The 22,309-nt window shown below is 46.0% G+C and overlaps 1 protein-coding gene across 2 annotated transcripts; it reads left to right on the top strand.

Moving 5' to 3' along the window:
* Nucleotides 1-48: 48 nt before the first annotated feature.
* LOC117481022 (protein asteroid homolog 1-like) lies at nucleotides 49-21,432 on the top strand. Of its 2 annotated transcripts, XM_034128472.1 has the most exons (6): nucleotides 49-429; nucleotides 17,047-17,873; nucleotides 18,678-18,974; nucleotides 19,527-19,725; nucleotides 20,150-20,282; nucleotides 20,540-21,432. In XM_034128472.1, exons 1-6 carry the CDS (start codon nucleotides 303-305, stop codon nucleotides 20,940-20,942), a joined length of 1,986 nt encoding a protein of 661 aa, XP_033984363.1. In that variant the 5' UTR covers nucleotides 49-302; the 3' UTR covers nucleotides 20,943-21,432. The 2 variants fall into 2 exon arrangements, with proteins under 2 accessions (XP_033984363.1, XP_033984362.1); XM_034128471.1 differs by lacking the exon at nucleotides 49-429 and having other exon boundaries at nucleotides 16,344-17,873.
* Nucleotides 21,433-22,309: the final 877 nt, after the last annotated feature.

Below are 22,309 nucleotides of genomic sequence, written 5' to 3'. Positions count from 1 at the left end.
TGTATATTACAAAATAAAGACTTGATATTACAAAATAAAGACTTTATATTACAAAACATGACTTAATATTACAAAATAATGACTTAATATTAAAAATAATGACTTAATATCTCAAGAATGAATTAATTTCTCAAAATAAAGACTAAATATTTTTTAAATAATGGCTTAACACGGTGGAGAGAAGGCAGAGACTGGGAGCTGCTGTGATGTGAGGAAAGTGAAACTTAAGGGAGGGAGGAGGTGCAGCAGCTCCTATAAGAGCGGAGCCCCCCCACCGGCTCCTCCGTAACTCTCTGCCCAGGATGGGAGTCCAAGGCCTGACCACTCTGCTGGAGAAACACCGGAGGATCTACCGGGATCGCCGCCTCTCTCACTGCCGGCTGCTGATCGACGGCAGCAACCTCTACCACTGGCTGTACTTCAACTCAGGTGAGTACTGCAGTACACAGAACAGTACTCAAATCTTGTACTTGAGTAAAAGTAGAAGCACTCAGATCTTGTACTTGAGTATAAGCAGAAGTACCCGAGTGTAGGAATATTTTGTTACAGTAAAAGTCCTGCATTCAAAATGTTACTCAAGTAAAAGTAGAAAAGTATTATCATCAAAATATAGTTAAAGTACCAAAAGTAAAAGTAGTCATTGTGCAGATTGGTCAATTTCAGAATAATATATAGGCCTATGTTTTATAATTATTGATCATTAAAGCATACTTGCCAACCCTCCCGATTTTCGCGGGAGACTCCCGATTTCATTGCCCTCTCCCGGTTTCCTCCCGGGGTCATATTTCTCCCGCATTCCTCCCAATTTCTGACTACTGTAAATCAGATTTACTCTCAGGACTGTTTCCACTCGGACTTTAATACAGCTACATAATTGTTTGGTTTCCATGGTAGCGCGTCTCTTCCCTAGCGCGCGCAACTGAAAGGCTGCATCTCAGGTCGGTTAAATTGAATCCTTGCGTCCCTCACTTACGTCGTTTCCCTGCGTTTAGTCCCTCCCACCAGGGAAGCATGGAGAGACGCAAACCACGAGTTTGATTGATTGATTGAAAAGTTTATTAACAGCTTGTATATTGGGTACAGTACAGTACAGCTCAAAACATACAATTGTTAAGGGGATGCAGACCAGAGAAATACTTTCGTCTTGTTTACATCAGGGTCCCCCATTTCCAATTCATCATATCATTTAAGACATAGACATATTTGACATACAGATGGCTTATTTACAATTTACATACAGGAGGTTTTTTACATACAGATGGCTTAATTACAATTTTAATTTTAGATTTCGTTCTAATACATCCTAACCGGACATTTAAGACATACCAAGTCTACAGATATACAGTTAGTAAAGCAGGGAAGCAGGGAAATGAGTTTTGATGACCCCGTTGTTTTCACAAACACCCCTGCCTCTGTTAGTACACATTTACTGACATAAACATTTGTATCATCTGTTGTAGACCCAAATACATTAAATACAATAAGAACTTATTCTCAAAAAAGATAAACGCCATTCTTAAAATGTATAAACGAACAATAGTTAGATTAATATTGATTACAATAGAAATAAAATAATTCAGAGAAGAAAAAGAGATATGTTATCTATCAAAACCCAGTTAAATTAACATTCATTGGACTGCACACTTTGTTTGTTTGTGTGGATATGTAGCAAATTAACATGTTAAATAGTACTTATGACTGACTGAATGGAAATGACAATAAATGAAAATGTAAAACGAAAAAAGTGATAATGAAAATGTTTCCAATAAATCAATAAAATGATTTTTGACCACTTTGTTGTTCAGATATATCACATATTTGTAACTAAATGATACATTCATTGAAACAAAACACAGTATAAACTGAGGAGTGACTCTTGTGAGTTTCATGTGTTTTCTTCACTCCGCTGGGAAACTGTTCTCATGTCAAGAACATAGACTGTATATATAAATGGACGTAGTGTCCGTGACATCACCCATAGGATTCTGCAGAGTTGCCGAGAAGCCCTTAGTAGGCGGAGTCGGCCACTAACGGCTCGACAGTGACGTCAGAGTCTAATGGCACATTTCCACTACACGGTCGGCCTCGGCCACGCTCGGTACGGCTCGGTACGGCTTGGCCTTAACAGGGCCGACTCACTTCATGCTGCGCTTCCATTACAGTTTAGGAACTGGGGTAGTTACTATAGTAACGCAGTGTAGGCGGAGCCGTGACGTCATCTTCAATGAGAACTCCAGAAACACAACACAGCCGTTAGCTGTTAGCACTCAGAGCTCACAGCTCCTTATATATGTTCAGAAACTCGACAAAAGTTAAACAAGTACACACCACAGACTGCCTGTGTCATGGTGAATACAGTCACTGCTTTATTTATGTCTGTATAGGCCGTTGTTGTGAGTGTGGACGGTCGGAGCATATACTGCGTTAGCTTAGCCAATCTCCATCTAGAAAAACACGCATTTTAAAAGGTTTTTCGCCTGCCGCCTGTCTGCAGACTTGACAAAGCATTAATTCATGGTTTTTACTAACCGGTATCAGTATGTTGTTACTTCGGCATCATTTTGAAACGTGTATTACAATTAAATCACGGTCAAATATGTCCATCTTGTTGTAGTTGTAGCCCCCTTGCCAGCGCTCCTCTCTCTAGTTTAGCATACTCAGCCCGACTCAGCCCTGTTTGTTGGCCTCGATAGAACCACAATTTTCTCGGGCCAGAAAAGACGTGAAAAAGTGGCCCCGGGCCGGGCCGGAACTAGGCCTAGTGGAAGCGCAACCAAAAACGGGCACGGCACGACACGGCACGCTTAAAGCGAGCTCCGCGCTGTAGTGGAACTGCGCCATAACTCCCGCCTGCTCCAGCCTGCTCCAAATAAGGGCAAAGAGGCGGAGCCGAGGCGGGACCTGCTGCCTCCGAACTGGAAGTAAACAGAGCTAGCTCAGGCTAAGAAGCTAAGCTAACATGAAATACATGCATACCAAGTTACTGCGTGGCACTTCGGTTTTGATAAAACAGTGTAGTTCCCCTATATAAATGTTACATTCATAATCAAACGAGACAATCTGCAAGAGAATTAGCTATTTTGTGTTATTCTTAATGCTTGTCATCACGTTAATAAAATAAAATAAGTACCGATACATAGCAGAACAATTCTGGCGATGTTCAGCTTAATAAGCCTTGTTCAACATAATTTATTTAGCTAATACTACAGCGGGCTGCAGGCGAACCAAGTCCGTGTTTTGCTGCATTCCTTGATCTCCAGTTATAACGCCGCAGGCTGGAGCTAGCCCCCTGCGGCTCCGTTAGCTCCGGCGGCCACCACTGGGATAATTGGGTCCCCTTTTAACATTTGCTCCCGTTTAGCATTATGGGCGTCATAGCCATATACTATAAAAGTCTTACCCAAGGCTGAATCATAAACTAAACTGTATATATATATATATATATTAGGGCTGTCAAGTTAACGCGTTAATAACGCGTTAACGCAAAAAAAAATTAACGCCACTAATTATTTTAACGCGATTAACGCATGTGTATTTTTTGTCCTCGGCCGCCGTAGTTTCAGAGCGCATCGAGTTTAAAATACCATCTACAAGCTGATGCTGACAGCCCCGCTCCTGCTGCCCGCTTGTGGCAGACCACACTTCCACGCTCACCGGCAGGCCCGGACTGGCCATCGGGAGGACCGGGAGGGTGTGTGTATGTGTGGCGCGAGCGAAGCACACCTTACGTGTTGTTAGCATCTGGTGCTAGCTAGCTGAGCTAACGGATATAAGGAGCTGTTTCAATGAAAACAGAGGAGCGACATTTCGCCGACAACTGCGCCGAGCACTTGACTTTATGCAGGTAGACAGACAGCACACTCAGCACGGATAGTGCCGCAACACAGCTCATACACACAGGCATATATGCCTTGAGCTGCACATAGCTCCAACGATCCTCCACACACACACACACACAGTATTGTATGAGAGAGGTTCCAGGTTGAATTGAGGCAAATATTTGTAATGTTCAGAGGTTGTTGTGTTTAATATTCATGAGAATATTTGTCATTGTTCAAATGATAATAAACAAACATATAAAGCATAGTTGTCCACTCATATGTTGATAAGAGTATTAAAAACTTGAAAAATATCCCTCTAAGGTACATTTAGAACAGATAAAAAATGTGCGATTAATTTGCGATTAATCGCGATTAACTATGGACAATCATGCGATTAATCGCGATTAAATATTTTAATCGACTGACAGCCCTAATATATATGTATAAAGGGTTACGTCCTTAGCTGGCTAATAAGCTACATAACAAGCTAAGCTAACAAGCACACAAACACCTGCTAACGGGGTTAACATGTATAATATTATCATTTTAGACTTCTTGGAAGTTCTGTTCATTCAAGCGCACAGCACGACATTTTAATTGTCTGGTATTTGTAACAATATTCCCTAAAAGGCACAATCACCACGAATCACGGCTAAAGGGTTTCAAGTAAAGTAACTACAACTAACTAACGTTGTAGCCTAGCACGCTAGCAGAGTGGACAAGTTGCTGTTAGCTGACAGTGAGGCACGTACCTGTCCATCAAAGTGACCACGCCCTAATTTATGCAAAAACTTTAAGACCTAATATAAATAAAAGGGTCGCGTTAGAAAACAATTCACTCACAGATTCATAATCATGAAGGTGGAATCTAACTATATCCATAATAATATTTATTGCATCCAGGGCTAGAAACATGTTTTTTTCTCAAGATGGCGCAGACAAATCAACTTCCGGTGATACCGAGGAGCGAGGAAATGAAAATAACCGACCTGAGATGCAGCCAACTGAAAGTCTGAGAGAGTGAGGAAGATAGTCACAGAAAACAGAACAAGAGTCGACAACTCTACCCTCTGCTCACTCCTTTCCATATGCTCCATCAAAGATGGTGCTACAGGCCGCAAGGCAGTGCACTTACAACTACAATAAGTGTTAGGATGCGTGGAAGGGTAGGACCCAAATGCAGACTATCAAAAAAGGTAAAAGGTCTCGAAACAAAAAGCGAGCTTTATTTTAAAAGCTGAACAAAAACATGGCATGAAACAAATGGGTTGTACAAAAACTGACCGTGACCAACATGGAGGGAGACAGGAGAGACAACCGTGACTGACATGGAGGAAGACAGGAAAAACCAACAATGAACCGACAGGGGAACAAAGGAAGAGACAAGACTAAATACAGGGAGGGGTAATCACAAGACAAGACACAGCTGGGGTAAGGGAGACAGAAACACAAGGGCAACAGGTGAACACAATCAGACACACCAGGGAAACTAACGACAGGAAGGCAAACACAGGAAGAAGGAACAGAGAAGACACAAGGAGGAAAACATTTCAAAACAAAAGTGGAAAAAAGAAAACATAAATACAAAACCCTAACAGAACCCCCCCCTCAAGGGACGGATTCCAGACGTCCCAAGAAAACCCCCAAAAGTCCAAAACCTCTAGAAGGGTGGGCGGAGGGGGCCCGGAGGAGGGACGCACAACCAGGACCAACAGGGTGGGTGGAGGGGGTCCTGAGGACGGGCCCGGAAGGGGTCCCGGGCGGACGGCCCGGGGGCAAGGCAGAGTCCAAAAAGGGGCGAAGGCCACAGCGGGCGAACTCAGGGGCCCGGGCATGAGAGCGAAGGCAGTGGTTGGAAGAGTCAGGAGGCCGGGCTCGAGGGCGAAGACCACGGCTGGGGAACTCAGGAGACCAGGCTCGAGGGCGAAGACCGCGGCACTCAGGGAGCCGGGCTCGAAGGTCAAGATGGGACAGCTCCGGAGGACGAGCAGAAAGGCGCCGACGGGACAGCTCCGGAGGCCGGGCAGGAAAGCGCCGACGGGACAGCTCCGGAGGCCGGGCAGGAAGGCGTCGACAGGACAGCTCCGGAGGCCGGGCAGGAAGGCGCCGAAGGGACAGCTCCGGAGGACGGGCAGGACCCAGTATCGACCGGACAGGAACCGGAGCCGACCAGACAGGCGCAGACGGGACCCCGGACAAGACATGGGCTGGTGTCAATGGAACCCCGGATGTAGCAAGGGCTGGTGTCGACTGGACCCCCAACGGAACAGGACACAGAGTTGGCAGGACCCCCGGCGGGACAGGTGTCGGCGGGAACCCCAACAGAACAGGACACAGAGCTGGCAGAACCCACGGCGGGACAGGTGTCGGCGGAACCCCCAACAGAACAGGATCTGGTGTTGGCAGGACCCCCGGCGGGACAGGTGTCGGCGGGACCCCCAACAGGACAGGATCTGGTGTTGGCAGGAAACCCGGCGGAGCAGTAGTCGGTGGGACCCCCAACGGGACAGGACAAGGGGTTGGCAGGACCCACAGCGGAACAGGTGTCGGCAGGACCCCCAACGATACTGGACGTGGAGTTGGCAGGACCCTCAGCGAAACCCCGAACGGCACAGGACATAGGGTTGGCAAGACCCCCGGCAGAAGAGTAGTCGGTGGGACCCCCAACGGGACAGGACATAGGATTGGCAAGACCCCCGGCAGGAGAGTAGTCGGCGGGACCTCCAACAGCACTGGACATAGGGTTGGCAGGACCCCCGGCAGAAGAGTAGTCGGCGGGACCCCCAACGGGACAGGACATAGGATTGGCAAGACCCCCGGCAGAAGAGTAGTCGGCGGGACCTCCAACGGGACAGGACATGGAGTTGGCAAGACCCCCGGCAGGAGAGTAGTCGGCGGGACCTCCAACGGCACGGGACATAGGGTTGGCAGGACCCCCGGCAGAAGAGTAGTCGGCGGGACCTCCAACGGGACAGGACATAGGATTGGCAGGACCCCCGGCAGAAGAGTAGTCGGCGGGACCCCCAATGGGACAGGATATGGAGTTGGCAAGACCCCAGCAGGAGAGTATTCAGCAGGACCTCCAACGGCACAGGACATAGGGTTGGCAGGACCCCCGGCAGAAGAGTAGTCGGCGGGACCTCCAACGGGACAGGACATAGGGTTGGCAGGACCCCCGGCAGAAGAGTAGTCGGCGGGACCTCCAACGGGACAGGACATAGGATTGGCAGGACCCCCGGCAGAAGAGTAGTCGGCGGGACCCCCAATGGGACAGGATATGGAGTTGGCAAGACCCCCAGCAGGAGAGTATTCAGCAGGACCTCCAACGGCACAGGACATAGGGTTGGCAGGACCCCCGGCAGAAGAGTAGTCGGCGGGACCTCCAACGGGACAGGACAGAGGGTTGGCAGGACCCCCGGCAGAAGAGTAGTCGGCGGGACCCCCAATGGGACAGGACACGGAATTGGCAAGACCCCCGGCAGGAGAGTAGTCGGCGGGACCTCCAACAGCACTGGACATAGGGTTGGCAGGACCCCCGGCAGAAGAGTAGTCGGCGGGACCCCCAATGGGACAGGACATGGAGTTGGCAAGACCCCCAGCAGGAGAGTATTCAGCAGGACCTCCAACGGCACAGGACATAGGGTTGGCAGGACCCCCGGCAGAAGAGTAGTCGGCGGGACCTCCAACGGGACAGGACATAGGGTTGGAGTGGAATCCACAGGTGGATTGGAGGAGGCAGGAAATGCAGCAGAAGACGTCAAAGTTGAGACCTGAGCAGCGAGGTTTGAGATGTGTAGAGCCAAGGACTGCTGGCTTTCAACTAAGGCTCGCATCATCTGCTCATGTTGGCCCAGAAGATTTCCCTGATGAGAAATGGCGTGCTGGACCGGAACAGAGGCCGGAACCATGGCTGCCGGGGCCAGAACTGGGGCTGGAACCATGGCTGTATGGGCCGGTTCTGGAGCCGGAACCAAGGCTGTGTGGGCCGGTTCTGGAGCCGGAACCATGGCTGCTGGGGCCAGAACTGGGGCTGGAACCATGGCTGCTGGGGCCAGAAGTGGGGCTGGAACCATGGCTGTATGGGCCGGTTCTGGAGCCGGAACCATGGCTGTTGGGGCCACGGCTGGAATCCTGGCCTTGCGTCTCCTAGAGACCCTTTGGAGGCTCCGTGGACCTCCTAAGGCAAGGCGGGATCCCGAGAAGGGGTTTGAGGCTTGAGGCTGGCACTCAGGGCTAAGCGAAAAAACTCTGAGAAATTCAGTCAAAGAGCTCCACAGCCATGGCACGTTATCCACCTCCATTTGAGCTCTTTTGAGGACAGCCTCTTTCTCCCTGCTAGTCGAGGTTCTACTCCACACAGCATAAAGACATCGAAGGGAGTAATCCAGAGAAAGCAATTCAGAATCAAAATCAAAAACATAATCCGCTGGGTCCATAATTGGTCGGTTCATTATGTTAGGATGCGTGGAAGGGTAGGACCCAAATGCAGACTATCAAAAAAGGTAAAAGGTCTCGAAACAAAAAGCGAGCTTTATTTTAAAAGCTGAACAAAAACATGGCATGAAACAAATGGGTTGTACAAAAACTGACCGTGACCAACATGGAGGGAGACAGGAGAGACAACCGTGACTGACATGGAGGAAGACAGGAAAAACCAACAATGAACCGACAGGGGAACAAAGGAAGAGACAAGACTAAATACAGGGAGGGGTAATCACAAGACAAGACACAGCTGGGGTAAGGGAGACAGAAACACAAGGGCAACAGGTGAACACAATCAGACAATCAGACACACCAGGGAAACTAACGACAGGAAGGCAAACACAGGAAGAAGGAACAGAGAAGACACAAGGAGGAAAACATTTCAAAACAAAAGTGGAAAAAAGAAAACATAAATACAAAACCCTAACAATAAGCATGTTAATGTTAATCTAACAGCTCCGGCGATCCGGACCGGATAAACCCAGCGCCGGCCCTTGGCACTGGCGAACTAGGCGGTCGCCTAGGGCGCCAGATCTGGAGGGGCGCTGCGCTGGGAGAAAGAAAAACAATTATAAAAAAAATTGATTTTTATTTTATTTTTATTCTGCCTAATTTTCTGCTGTTGATATAATACATTTACATTAATAATTGAATAAAGTAAACACCCTTTGCACCCCGGGCCTTGCATTTGCCCTGTACGATGGGCGCTGTAAGTGATGAAAGTGGGGGATGTTGATTTATCAGGCGCCCGGAGCGAGCTTCCGAGCGAGCAAGAGAGAGAGAGGGCGCGCATCGGTACCGCGGATTGTTGTTGGATTGAGGCTGATAACTACAGCTCAGTGAGGACTTTGAGTGTTTAGATAGTTTACTTTAGTCTAAGTTATCTCAGTGGGTCTCAAACGGTTTGGTCACAATTTATGTAAACAAATATTTCCAAGGCACACCTTTATAATTATTAGGATAAATAAAAACAGGTTTGAAATCATTCCAATGTATATAGGAGACCCTAACCCTTTTTTTTAAGTACAGTGAGCCTGTCTAAACATACAGTAAAGAGACAAAACCACCAGCATTATAGGATATACTATATGACCTGATGCAGGCATGTATAGGCTATGTCATGTTCTCTATGAGAGCCCCGGACACCTCCCTGATTAGTCCTGGAAAAACATGCAATTTCTGAACGTTACAGTAAATATAAAGTTTAAAAAAAATAACTTTTCCTTGTCCGTTAAAGGTTTTTTGTGTTTCTTTTTAATTACTGAATCTAAGATATGAGGATAAGGATAGAGGGAGTCGTATGTTGTACAGATTGTAAAGACCTTTGAGCCAAATTCTTGTTTTTGGGCTGTATAAATCAAATGTACTTGAAACAGTTGCTGATTTAGAGTACTGGCACCTTTTTTATTCCAATTCAAGCACTGATAAGTACCATATACTTCTGAACTGTAGTGGAGTAGAGTACAACGTACCTTAAAAATGGACTTTTAACTGAAAGTAGATAAAGTGTAGAAATACTGTAAGACAAGGAAAAAGTCCTGCATTCAAACTCTTACTTCAATACCAAAAGTAAAATAACTCGTTTTGCTATTTAGGAATCATATATTTACACCAACCCACTCTCTTCAGTCTGCGTACAAATGACACGACTTTACACATTGGAAATGCGTGCAATAGGTACGCAGAAGTCCGATTTTTCGTGCATATGATACGCCAACCATTCCCATTGAGTTCTGAGTCCGAGTTTTGCGTGCCTGCACCCGGTCGGGTCTTGGAAGACCAGAAGCTGTGTGGTTCATAAAAACATTTTCTTACTCAATATCAAGCCACGATTATTGTTTTTATTTTAAATCATATAATGTCGGACTTTTTTTTGCCGTCCGTGAGGAAAATAAATGGGGCTCAGCAGGCGCGTCGCCTGGCCTGGGCATCCGGGGCTAAGCCCCGGACAATTCTCCCTCAATAATATAATATATTAACCATGCTTTACCTGAACCTCATCATGACACTAGAGAGCACGGCAGGATTGTAATTTCCCGTGTTCAGTGAATGCAACAGAGGCAAGACACCAGACCAATCACCAGAGAGTTGCATGGAAATAAACGTGTCTTATTGGCTGACAAGTACCTATCCTGTGACAATGTTTAAACTGTCAGTCGGACTCTGAGTTTTTGAAGATGGACATAAGAACATTTTTTCTTAAAAAAGACGACAATTCTCAAGTGATGGCTCCCACAACAACCCCAGAGCCACCACTTGCGCCAGGTAAACAAGGTATGTAAATGTCAGTAAACTTCCAAGTTATGCAAACATGTAAGCAAAGCATAAATTACAGCTACGTTGTTGACGTTACTTTGAATCATGTGGGTAAGCTAAACCATTAGCAAGTAGCTATAGCTAGCCAGAGATATTAAATTAACGCTTTGTCATACAATATAAATGGAAAATGTTGACTTACTGTCAGTGTTAGTGTATATAAAACTAACTGAACACGTTGTTTTCTGTGTACTGTAACTTACCTCTGCTCTGTCTCTGTTTCAGAGTGAGTCTGTCTCATTCCTGTAAGTGTTTGTCAGTATATCTGACTGTGACATGACTAGGTTAGCTAGCTAGTTTACAGCAGATCTGCAGTAACATGAGAAGGTGTCATGTTCAAGGTTCAAGGTTCAAGGTTCAAGGTTCTTTATTGTCAATCTGACATAGCTACAGAGTAATTATGCAGTTGAAAATCTTATGTCACAGGCTTCTCCAACAATGCAACATAATAACATAACATAATAACAATAAGAGCATGAGCAATACAAAAATAATAATAGTTATAAAAATGAAATAAAGTTATGATGTGGAATAGTGCAGTACGAGTCTATATACAAGTTATTGGAATGATATATATATATTAGGTATTAGATACATACTACTGAGTAGCAGATGAATGTTTGATGTTGTTTCAACAGTTCAATTTTTTAACAGTCTCACTGCCCGCGGGAAGAAACTGTCTCCGAATCTTCTTGTCCTTGCCAGGATGCTGCGGTAACGTCTACCAGACGGCAACAGAAAGAACAGTTTGTGACTGGGGTGATGGGGGTCTTTGATAATCCGTAGTGATTTCTTCGTGAGCCGCTGGGAGTAAAGGTCCTCCATGGATGGCAGCTCCGTCCTGGTGATGTGCTGTGCAGTTTTCACCACCCTCTGTAAAGCCTTACGATCGAGGTCGGTGCAGCTGCCGTACCAGGCCGTCATGCTGCCAGTCAGGATACTCTCTATCGTGCACCTGTAGAAGTTGCAGAGTATCCTGGAATCCATTTTGAACCTCCTCAACCTGCGGAGGAAGAAGAGCCGCTGTCGAGCTTTCTTGGTGATGGTGGTGGTGTGAAGAGACCATGTCAGGTCCTCAGTGATGTGGACCCCAAGGAACCTGAAGCTTTTGACTCTCTCCACCGTAGTCCCATTGATGGCGATGGGGGCGTGTCCCTCTCCCTGCTGCTTCCTGTAGTCCACAATCAGCTCCTTTGTTTTGCTGATGTTGAGATGGAGGTTGTTATCCTGGCACCAAGATGTCAGGTTTTCGACCTCCTCTCTGTACGCCGTCTCGTCATCGTCTGTGATCTGGCCGATGACGGTCGTGTCATCAGCAAACTTCACGATGGTGTTGGAGCTGTGTGTGGCCACGCAGTCGTGGGTGAACAGGGAGTAGAGGAGAGGGCTGAGCACGCAGCCTTGAGGGGCACCGGTGTTGAGAATCAGGGTGGAGGATGTGATATTTCCCACCCGCACTGCCTGGGGTCTGCCCGTCAGGAAGTTCAGGATCCAGTCACAGAGGGCGCTGTTGAGCCCGAGGTCTCTGAGCTTGATGGCCAGCTTGGAGGGCACAATGGTATTGAATGCTGAACTGTAGTCAATGAACAGCATTCTCACATATGTGTTCCTGTTCTTCGGGTCCAGGTGTGAGAGGGCAGTGTGGAGGGTGAGGGCTATGGCGTCGTCTGTGGACCTGTTTGCTCTGTAGGCAAACTGCAGGGGGTCCAGAGATTCAGGGAGGGAGGAGGTGATGAATAATTTGACTAACCGCTCAAAGCACTTCATTATGATGGAGGTGAGTGCTACTGGGCGGTAGTCGTTGGGGCAGGTGATGATTGTCTTTTTGGGGACAGGAATGATGGTGGAGTGTTTAAAACATGTGGGGACTACAGACTGCAGCAGGGACCTGTTGAAGATGTCTGTGAACACCTCTGCCAGCTGAACTGCACACACCCTGAGAACACGGCCAGGGATGCCATCAGGTCCAGGAGCCTTGTGTGGGTTAACCCTTTTAAAGGATTTACACACATCTGCCCTATTTAAAACAAAAGGGCAGTGTAGCTCCTGGTCCCTCTGTACCTCCACAGCCTGGCTGCTCTCAAAGCGTGCAAAAAAACTGTTTAGCTCATCTGGGAGAGATGCGCACGCAGACACTCCCGCAGCACCCCCCGCTGCTCCTTTGTAGTCAGTCATTGTCCTTAGTCCCGCCCACATATTCCTAGTGTTACAGCCTTTGAAGTCAGATTCCACCTTGTCTTTGTACTGTCTCTTTGCATTTTTAATTGCTCTCCGGAGATCATACCTAGACTTCCTGTACTCCTCCAAATCTCCCGCTGTGTGCGCGAGAGTGCGCGCTTTCAGTTTGCCGCGCACCTCACCGTTTACCCAGGGCTTTTGATTTGGGAATGTCCGTACAGAAACCTTCGGTACCACGTCATCGATGCATTTCCCAATGTAGCAGATGACAGTGTCCGTGTGTGTGTTGATGTTATTGTCCTCAAACACACTCCAATCCGTGGATGCAAAGCAGTCCTGCAGTGCCTCATCTGACTCCACGCTCCATCGTTGTACTGTCCTTGTTACCGGTCTGTCCCTTTTAAGTTTCTGCTTGTACGCAGGCAACAACAGTAGTGAGATATGGTCTGATTTGCCGAAGGGAGGGCGAGGAAGAGCCTTATATCCATTCCGGAAAGGGGAATAAACATGGTCCAGTATGTTTCTCCCGCGCGTCGGGAAGTTGATGTGTTAAATTAAGACCATAAAACGCTTTAGGTAAGTTTCCAACAACAGAGACAGTTGTTCAGCTTTATAATCCTGAACGTCACCAAGCGCTCTGGTCCCAGCTGTGTGCGTCACTTTTTAGTTGTGTCTGCCCGATTTGCACTGCGCAAGCGCGAGTTGGTCTGGCCTTATTGGACAGCTACGTACGGCAATCCAAACAGGACTTTTGACAAAGCGGCGTTTCACAAAGAAGAAAAAAAAACAACCACATTAATCTAAACAAGAGAGATGAGTTATTGATTTTACAAAATAATTTCCCGATTATTTGAGAATAAATCCTTTTAGTGGGTTAAGTACATTCTTAGAATAAGTGAGAAATGGATTTAGCTTCTGTTTGACAGCCTTTACACTGGAAAAATAAGAAACTGTACATGTATGGATCATTTATGGCATTCATAATTCATATCTAATTCTTAACTGTGAATTGTTTTCATTTATTTAACATTAGAAATGTATTAGTCTGGACAAACCTTTTCTGTTGAGATTCCTGGAAAAGGGAAATGACTTTTCATAAAAAAAGTTGATTCAAGAACAAAGCTCTGTTATTAGATCAGTACTGACGTCAAATGTCCTGTTTGGATTGCCGTACGTAGCTGTCCAATATGGCAGACCAATTTGCACTTGCAAATCGGGCAAACATGCAAATCGGGTATTAACATTAGTGTCCCCTGGGGTGTTTCTCAATGTCGAGGAAAGCTGCTCCAGAGCCACTATTTCAAGGATACTACGTCATCGAGTGCCGCCGAAGGACTGTTCCAATATCCAGGATACTTGGAATTATACCGAGGCCGGCGTACTTCGTTGCGGGAAATTGCGAGGCTGCACATGTGTAGACTCCGCGGTCTTAAAATCCCCACAATGCTTTGCGCACGGACCAATTTGCAAGTCTTTGGCGGAAATCGCGCTCCATTTAAGGCAGGGCCTCGCATATGACGCACACCTGCATACCTATTAGCTTGTTCCACAATTCTTCATTTTCCGAGGCTAGGAAGGATTCTTGCCTCGCTTCTGAAGCAACTGACTCGGAGGTACATGTGCTACCAAGCAAGCCTCCTCGACATTGAGAAACACCCTCAGAAACACCCCTGGTCTCCCTGCTGTGTGCGTCACTTTTTAGTGTCCCCTGGGTAGCAGTCGAATTGTCCAAAAATGTGCTCCTATCGTCTTTTCCTATCCACTATTCCTTGACCACTGTGTGAAACGTCACGGGGTTAAGGAATAGTAGATAGGAGAATTCAAAAGGACTTTGGAAAAGAGACTGCAGTGCTTTGAGAATCCGACCGCACTTACACTGTCGACGTATTTATGATGCGCCAGCGAACCTCATAAATGTGCTTCTGCTTTGGGGAAACCACATTTTTTTATACAGCGCACTACATGGATGTATAATAAGCAGGGGCGGCGCCAGGGGGTAGCTTGGAGTTGCTATAGCAACTCCAACAATTGGCCTAGCAACGGCTTAGCAACCCCATTGTTTTGTTATGAAAATGCATCTATATATATTTATACACATTCTCGCGAGATCTATCAGGGGTCGTTGTAAGTTAAAGCGCGAACTGTTACTTAGCTAATGTTGTTATAATTCTCAGTGTGTGAACACAGATCGAAAAAATTGAAAGATTTCTTACAAGTCAGCGTAAACGACCGCGATCTCCAACGGAGCCGGTCCAGCCGGACAACCCTGTGTGTGTGTTTGTGTGTCAGTCTGTTTGCGGTGTGGTGATGAGGTTAAATGCCACAGCATGCCAGTTGAAACAGTGAACGATCGCTATTGTGTACTTGTACGCTTAGGGTGTAATGGTATTATACACAAATATTGTAGGATTCAAATTCTGCTTTTACAAACTTATTTTGGTTGTGCTTACCTTGCAAAGTAATGTTATAAGTGTCAAAGGAATGTTTTAATGTAAATATTAATGATAATATTGTAGCGTGTCCAAGTTAATAGTTATTTCAGTTATCAGATGTGCACAGTTTCATACATTTGTAAAGTTATTTAGGCAATGTTGTTGGTGGGAGTTAGGGAGAGACCGCCCCTTCCAGGTGTGTGTGTGCGTTTTCCGGTATGTGTGGAGGGAGTACGAGACGGTAGGAGTTGTGTTAGAGTGTGGGGAAAAGTCATGAGTGTTATACTATTGATTGGTTCTGTAAGGCGTGGCTGTGGCCGTCAATACCAGAAAATAAAGAGAACGTTTTCGACATTGAAGGCTCGTGATCTGTGATCTTGAATAGCGGTGAACGCTACAATATGAACAGGCTCGTGCTTGGCCCACTGGTATTGTTTGTTTATTTATTTAGAAAATTAACTAGCAACACCGTGCTGTCATATAGCAACTGCTAAGCTACTGCAGCAAAAAAATCCTGGTGCTGCCCATGATAATAAGAACGGCGGACTACTGTAAACGCATCTAGATACTATGCACCGTGCTCTCATGGTGTTGTTTTATGCTTTATGAACGTGGACAACAGAGAAACTTTTATTCTTCATGAGCAAGGTTGGAATTGAAATTAAAGTGAAACTTATGCTTGTCACCCTTTCCCTCCGGTCCAAACATATTAATCCACATGATCCCAATACGTATGATGATTGTATGAAAATATATTAAAATAAATACAAATGTATGTATTATAAACTTGTTAGGCCTTAACCTATCACTGTGTATATCACCATTTAAACATGTGTAAAGTTTAAGAAACCCCACACAGCTCAGTAAACACTATGAAATGTTGACTTTTGTTCAAAATGTTCAAATTTCTCCTTTTGATTATTATAGTGTTGGACATTCAAAACAAAGCACTTTTGCACATTACCACATAAGTTGTAAAGGAAGTTTCAAACCTCCTTTAAGATAAGATAATATGGACTGTAGGAGCCAATTAACACTGTGGGTATAAAGGTAGGAACCTATGTTTGTGGTTAGAGGTTCCGCCGGAAGGCCATACAGTTTTTGACCACACACACACACGGAGCACACACAAACACGGGATTACAAACATTTGCAAAAGGTATTGTGTGAACCGTAATATTGTGTATGGTGAATGAGAAAATAAAGCAAGTTAAATGGACACCAGTGAACAGGAAATAAATTGACTGTATTTAACTGGAAACTTTGTATCGAACTTTTATTCACCTAGCAAACTTTGTGTGGGTCAATTACGCCAACATAGCGGATCCTCAGAGGCTTAAAGCGTTGGCTTAGCCGCTACATGGACCTTTATTAATCCCCGTGAAGAAATTCAGTTGTTTCGAACGGCTCTTATCATGGCTGCCACTGAGGTTCTTCCGGGTCATTTAACTCCGTTAGGAACCTTAGTTAGTTATAAGATGTGGTTCAATAAGCAGCGTAACTTACACGATCTGCGTTTGGTTGTTTCTGTGAATGGTTATGTTTGGTTAGTGCATGGAATTGTGGGACAGCATAATCTCTTCTCCTTTCCTAAAGGATGGTGTATCCTAAAGGAGATAATAAAGGAAGCATTGAGGCTCCTTCCCTATCATATAAAGAACTCTCTTATCATAGCTGCAGCTTAGAGACTTCCGGGTCAATTCCTCAGCTAGAAAACTTCCTGAGAGGAAAAGAACATTTGCAGAGCATGTGTGAAAAGAGCTTTCGTATTGCTGTGTTCAATGTGTTCCTTGTGTTTCCTGTTATTGACTGCTCAGGTCTGGACCAGAATCACGGCGGGGAGTATGCTGCGTTCGCGGCCCTTATTGAGAGGTTTGTTAAAGTGCTCAGAGACTGTCAGATCACGCCCTACATAGTGCTGGACGGTGGATCGGACATCTCAGAAAAGAAGAATGAAACCGTGAAGAAAAGAGCAGTGGATCGGATCAAACGGGCGCATCGAGCGGCGAAGGACGGCCAGCGCAAGGACATCCTGCCGACGCTGGTGAAGCTGGTGTTCCGACAGACGCTGAGGCGGCTGGACGTCCAGGTGGCTCAGTGCTATGGAGAGACTGACCCGGAGATCGCCGCCCTGGCCCGGGAGTGGCAGTGCCCGGTGCTTTCCGGAGACAGCGACTTCTACATCTACGACCTTCCGGTGGGGCTGCTGCCCCTCTCAGACTTCCAGTGGGAGGCGGTTGAGCGGAGGGGCTCCAACAGCTATATCTCCTGCAAGAGCTACTACACCTCCAGCTTCTGCATCTACTTTAAAATCCAGCGCCAGCTCCTGCCCGCCTTCGCCGCCCTGGCTGGGAACGACTACGTGAAGCCACACCGGCTGCAGGCGGGCGTCAGCTGGAATCAGTTCGCCCCGGCAGGCGGCGGGAACACGGGCCGCATGGAGGGGCTGCTGTGCTGGCTGCAGAACTTCCAGAAGCCTCAGGAGGCCTTCGAGGCGGCGCTGGGGCTGATGGGAGAACTGAGCGGCAACAAAAAGGCGGAGGTGATGAAGGGCTTGAATCTGGGGATGGAGGAGTACCAACTTCCTCCCAGCGCCCTCAAGAAGTTCTTCACCCATGGGATAGCACCTCCATTCTCCACAGAAGTAATGATAACATTTAACTTTCATCCAAAGAGACTCAATATTCACCTCCATTCTTCACCTGATATAGGTCGCTTCCCATTTTGTGTGCCTTATTTTGTGTTCCAACTTCCGTTCAAGAGCTATTACTTTGCTATCAGCTTTATAGACCGTTTCTTGCCAAATAAACAGTTTTTCCAAATAATGCATATCTGGGGATTACTGCACTGTTTGGACCTGGGAAGAGCTGTTGGGCAGTATACAAAGTCATTAAAACTAGCTGCACCTTTACCAGCTTTGACAACACTTTAATGCATCAAAGATTATAAAACATATCATATATATTATTCTGAAATGGACCAATCTGCACAATGATTACTTTTACTTTGGCTACTTTAACTATATGTTGATGATCATACTTTCCTAATTTTACTTCAGTAACATTTTGAATGCAGGACTTTTACTCTAACAGAGTATTCCTACACTCTGGTACTTCTACTTTTACTAAAGTAAAATATCTGAGTACTTCTATCTTTACTCAAATACATGATCTGAGTACTTCTACTTTTACTCAAGTACAGGATCTTAGTATTTCTACTTTTACCCAAGTACAGGATCTGAGTACTTCTACTTTTACTCAAGTACAAGATCTGAGTACTTCTACCTTTACTCAAATACATGATCTGAGTACTTCTACTTTTACTCAAGTACAAGATCTGAGTACTTCTATTTGACTCAAGTACAAGATCTGAGTACTTCTACTTTAACTCCAGTACAGGATGTGAGTCCTTCTCCTCTAACAAGTATCCTCACTTTGTCCCCCTGGAGGTGGCTGGTGTCCCGGACTGGTCCCGGCTGCCTCTGATTCAGGCCTGGCTATCGCCGGTCATCCTGGACGTGCTGCTGCTGCAGAGGATGAGCTTCAGCGTCTTCGTGGATCTCGCCGCCGCACCAAGCGCTCACCTTACCGCTAGGCCGCTGCGGCAGGTGATGTACGGGCTGCTGCTGGGCGAGGGCAGGGAGGTGATAGAGCGAGATAGGGAGGGGCTGCAGCTGAGGTTCATCCCTGTGAAGACCGCCTCCACAGCAAGCTCCCTGCAGCTCTCACTGCAAACACTGGATAAGGTGGGTCTGTGCATCTTTACATTTGGTATTTATGTGTTTATACTGTGGTGGAGTGATGTCGTGTTATTTCTGTGTTGGACCCTGAAGGAATCATCTCCCTGGTCCAATGGGATACCTCCATGTGATTTTGGATTATGACATAAAGTAATGTCTGTAACAAACGTTTATAATACTTACACGTTTAGTTCAGTAGGATAATCTCCACATGCTAACACCACTTTAAGATTTCTGAAGTAAAAAGCTAATGTTGGGCTATAAAGGAACTACAGCACGGTCACATGACTTCACGTCACCACCGCTAAGCTAAAGGCGGCTAATGTTGGGCTATAAAGGAACTACAGCACGGTCACATGACTTCACGTCACCACAGCTAAGCTAAAGGCGGCTAATGTTGGGCTATAAAGGAACTACAGCACGGTCACATGACTTCACGTCACCACCGCCAAGCTGAAGACGGCTAATGTTGGCCATGATGACGTTGAGTCGTGTCATTTAGACACTTGTTAGCAAGTTAATGTTTTTTAATGGGGACATTTCTTCCTCCTCCCCCAGGCGGACGCCTCTCTACGTCTGAAGGTTCTCCTTGAGGCCCTGGGGGTCCCTGAGGCCTCCCTGGCCCCCGTGCCTCCCCCCCTGCGCCTCCCTGTGTGTGTCACCTGCTTCTGGCTGCAGAGAGCCCAGCCTCCTGCAGACGAGGAGGTGCTGAAGGCTCTGCTGCTCGGGCTGAGCTCCGGAGACGCCTTCAGGGGAGGTAAAACACACACACTCATTAAAAGATGAGAGCAGCGCTGCGTCACTTCCTGTCATTAATACCGCCACGCCCAATTTCCAGTGAAACCGTTCTCTTGATAATTCAAATGTAATTCTGTATAAATTAAATAAAGCTGTGAATTGATTGTGAGGGATAAAATAATACAATGTTTCCCTCAGAGATGTAGTGGAGTGGAACCAACAAATAAGCATCAAAAGTACCTCAAAATGTTACCTGAATAAATGTACTCAGGTATATCAAATGTCAGACAATGAAAACAAATAGGAATACAGCCTGTGACTCAGGTGTGTGTGTGTGTGTGTGTGTGTGTGTGTGTGTGTGTGTGTGTGTGTGTGTGTGTGTGTGTGTGTGTGTGTGTGTGTGTGTGTGTGTGTGTGTGTGTGTGTGTTTGTGTGTGTTTCAGCCCTGCCCCCCCCCAGACAGAAGCTGGACATGCAGGTGTCTCACTCTCTGAACCAGTGGCAGTCCTGCCTGAAGTCCAGCCTGCAGCTCAACCAGCTGCTGGGCCTACCGCTACCTGAGGCCCCCCTCTCCAGGTGAGTCCTACCTGAACCCCCCCTCTCCAGGTGAGTCCTTCCTCAGCCCCCCCTCTCCAGGTTAGTCCTACCTGAGACCCCACTCTCCAGATGAGACTTTCCTTAGTTCCAGTAGTAAACAAAGGAGTCCAATGGAGGCGTTTAGCCTTTGTAGACCATTTACATCTCCTCTCTTGGCACACCTAATGTTCTAGTTGTATCCAAACCATTTTTGCAATGAAATACAAATATTAAGTTGACCTCCACCCATCCCTCAGGTTGTTTGAGGGGACGTTGGTTCACCAGCTGGTGCACAGGATGAGGTACGGGGGAAAGAAGAGGCCTTTCCTGAAGGAGGACCCCTGCAGTGTGATGCTGTTCGAAGCCATTCAGGCCGTGGTGCACCAGATCCCCCCTCAAGAGAGCCACAGGACGGGGGAGGATCGGCAGAGGCAGCCTCTGGACGACCTGACCTCCACCCTGCAGCAGCTCTTCCCCCTGGAGGAGGAGGAGGAGGAGGAGGAGGAGGAGGCCAGCAGCTCGGGGTGGGTGCAGGAGAATCTGCGCCTCAGCGAGCTGCTGTCAGTGAAAACTCGTTTCAGAGCGAAACACAGGAAGAACCGGAGCAAGAACCCGGAGCTGGCCCGCAAAGAGGAGCGCCGCGACCGGGACCTGCTCTGAGCTCAAGGGAGGAAAACAAGCCGGGTTCATCAGACTCTCGTTAACGTCCCTCACATCAGTCTGATACATAATATTTACGTTACTCTGAAACAAGAAGCACTTCCTTTTTTAAATCTGCACACATTTTACACCTTTTTGCACATTTCTTTCTTCGTCTCTTTATGCCCTCAAGATTGTATATTTTGAATTAAGGGTGATCAGCACTTGTTTTTTCTTATTTGCCCTTAAAATGTGATGCACTGTTCGATTGTTATTGAAAACACAAAAGAGTTTTAATAAGTGGAATTCACTGTAAACATGTTATTTAAAAAAACGTGATAATTGTGTTTCTTTAGTCTCATGAATGTTAACGCTTTGTTCCTCACGTACGTTCTTAGTGACTGTTTGTTGGAGACATTTTTGTGCATTCGTTTACTTTTATTACATTACATGTTACTTGTTAGACGCTTTTATCCAAAGCGACTTACATACTCAATACTGTGGGCAATCCCCACAGGAGCAATTTGGGGTGAAGCGTCTTGCCCAGGGACACAACGACATGCTGACTGCAGTGGGGGTTTGAACCTGTGCTCCCCTGATCCGAACACCAACGCACTAATCCACTGTGCCACATGCCTCCCTTGTACTTGTATTTATAACTAAAATTCTTCTTTTATTCTTTCTCTTCTACTTATTTTTTATTGTTATCAATTGACTGTTTATTTGGTTTACTTTTACCAATTGTTTGATCTACTTTTGTATTATTAATGTTATTGTCGATTTGCCTTTGTTTAAATGTGTGGCATATATAGTTTAATTTAAAGGCTTTTTGAGTTGCTCCATGAATAGGTTTATTATTTTAATTGTTAATAAGACATCCATCAGTCAACAGTTAAGTCACAGACTGTTTTTGTGCGTATTTCTTTTTGTTTGTTTAATTATAGCAGCATGTTTTATTTACTATTTCAAATGTTGTAATCTTTCGTAAGACTCAGACATTTTAACTGCAAAGAAACTATTGTCACATCAAAAGGAAAATGTATGTAAATCTCTATTTTTCCAAACGATTCGCTTGTCTTATTGTTTTTATGTTCACTCAATGAGGTAATAAAGGAGGATATAAATAAGGAAATGTTAAATACTTTGTTTTATGTTTATAAATTGTGTTTTTATGTGACTAAACTTTCATCCTCCAGAAGACCCTGCAGGATCAACATATACTGACTCCCAAATTATAATGGTAGACACAAAAGACTAAATAAATAAATAAATAAAAGAACCCTCAACCCTATCCCTCACATAAAGTGTGATTAAAACAACCATAAACCCCCTTGAGAAACAAACATAAGAACCCTTAATAACCCTAACTTGTGATTTTGTTGGACCCT

This window comes from Trematomus bernacchii, unplaced genomic scaffold, assembly GCF_902827165.1.
Source record: "Trematomus bernacchii unplaced genomic scaffold, fTreBer1.1, whole genome shotgun sequence".
Classification (NCBI taxonomy): Eukaryota; Metazoa; Chordata; class Actinopteri; order Perciformes; family Nototheniidae; genus Trematomus; species Trematomus bernacchii.
The sequence above is the reverse complement of the archived record's forward strand: the minus strand, read 5'-3'. Positions and strand labels throughout refer to the sequence as shown.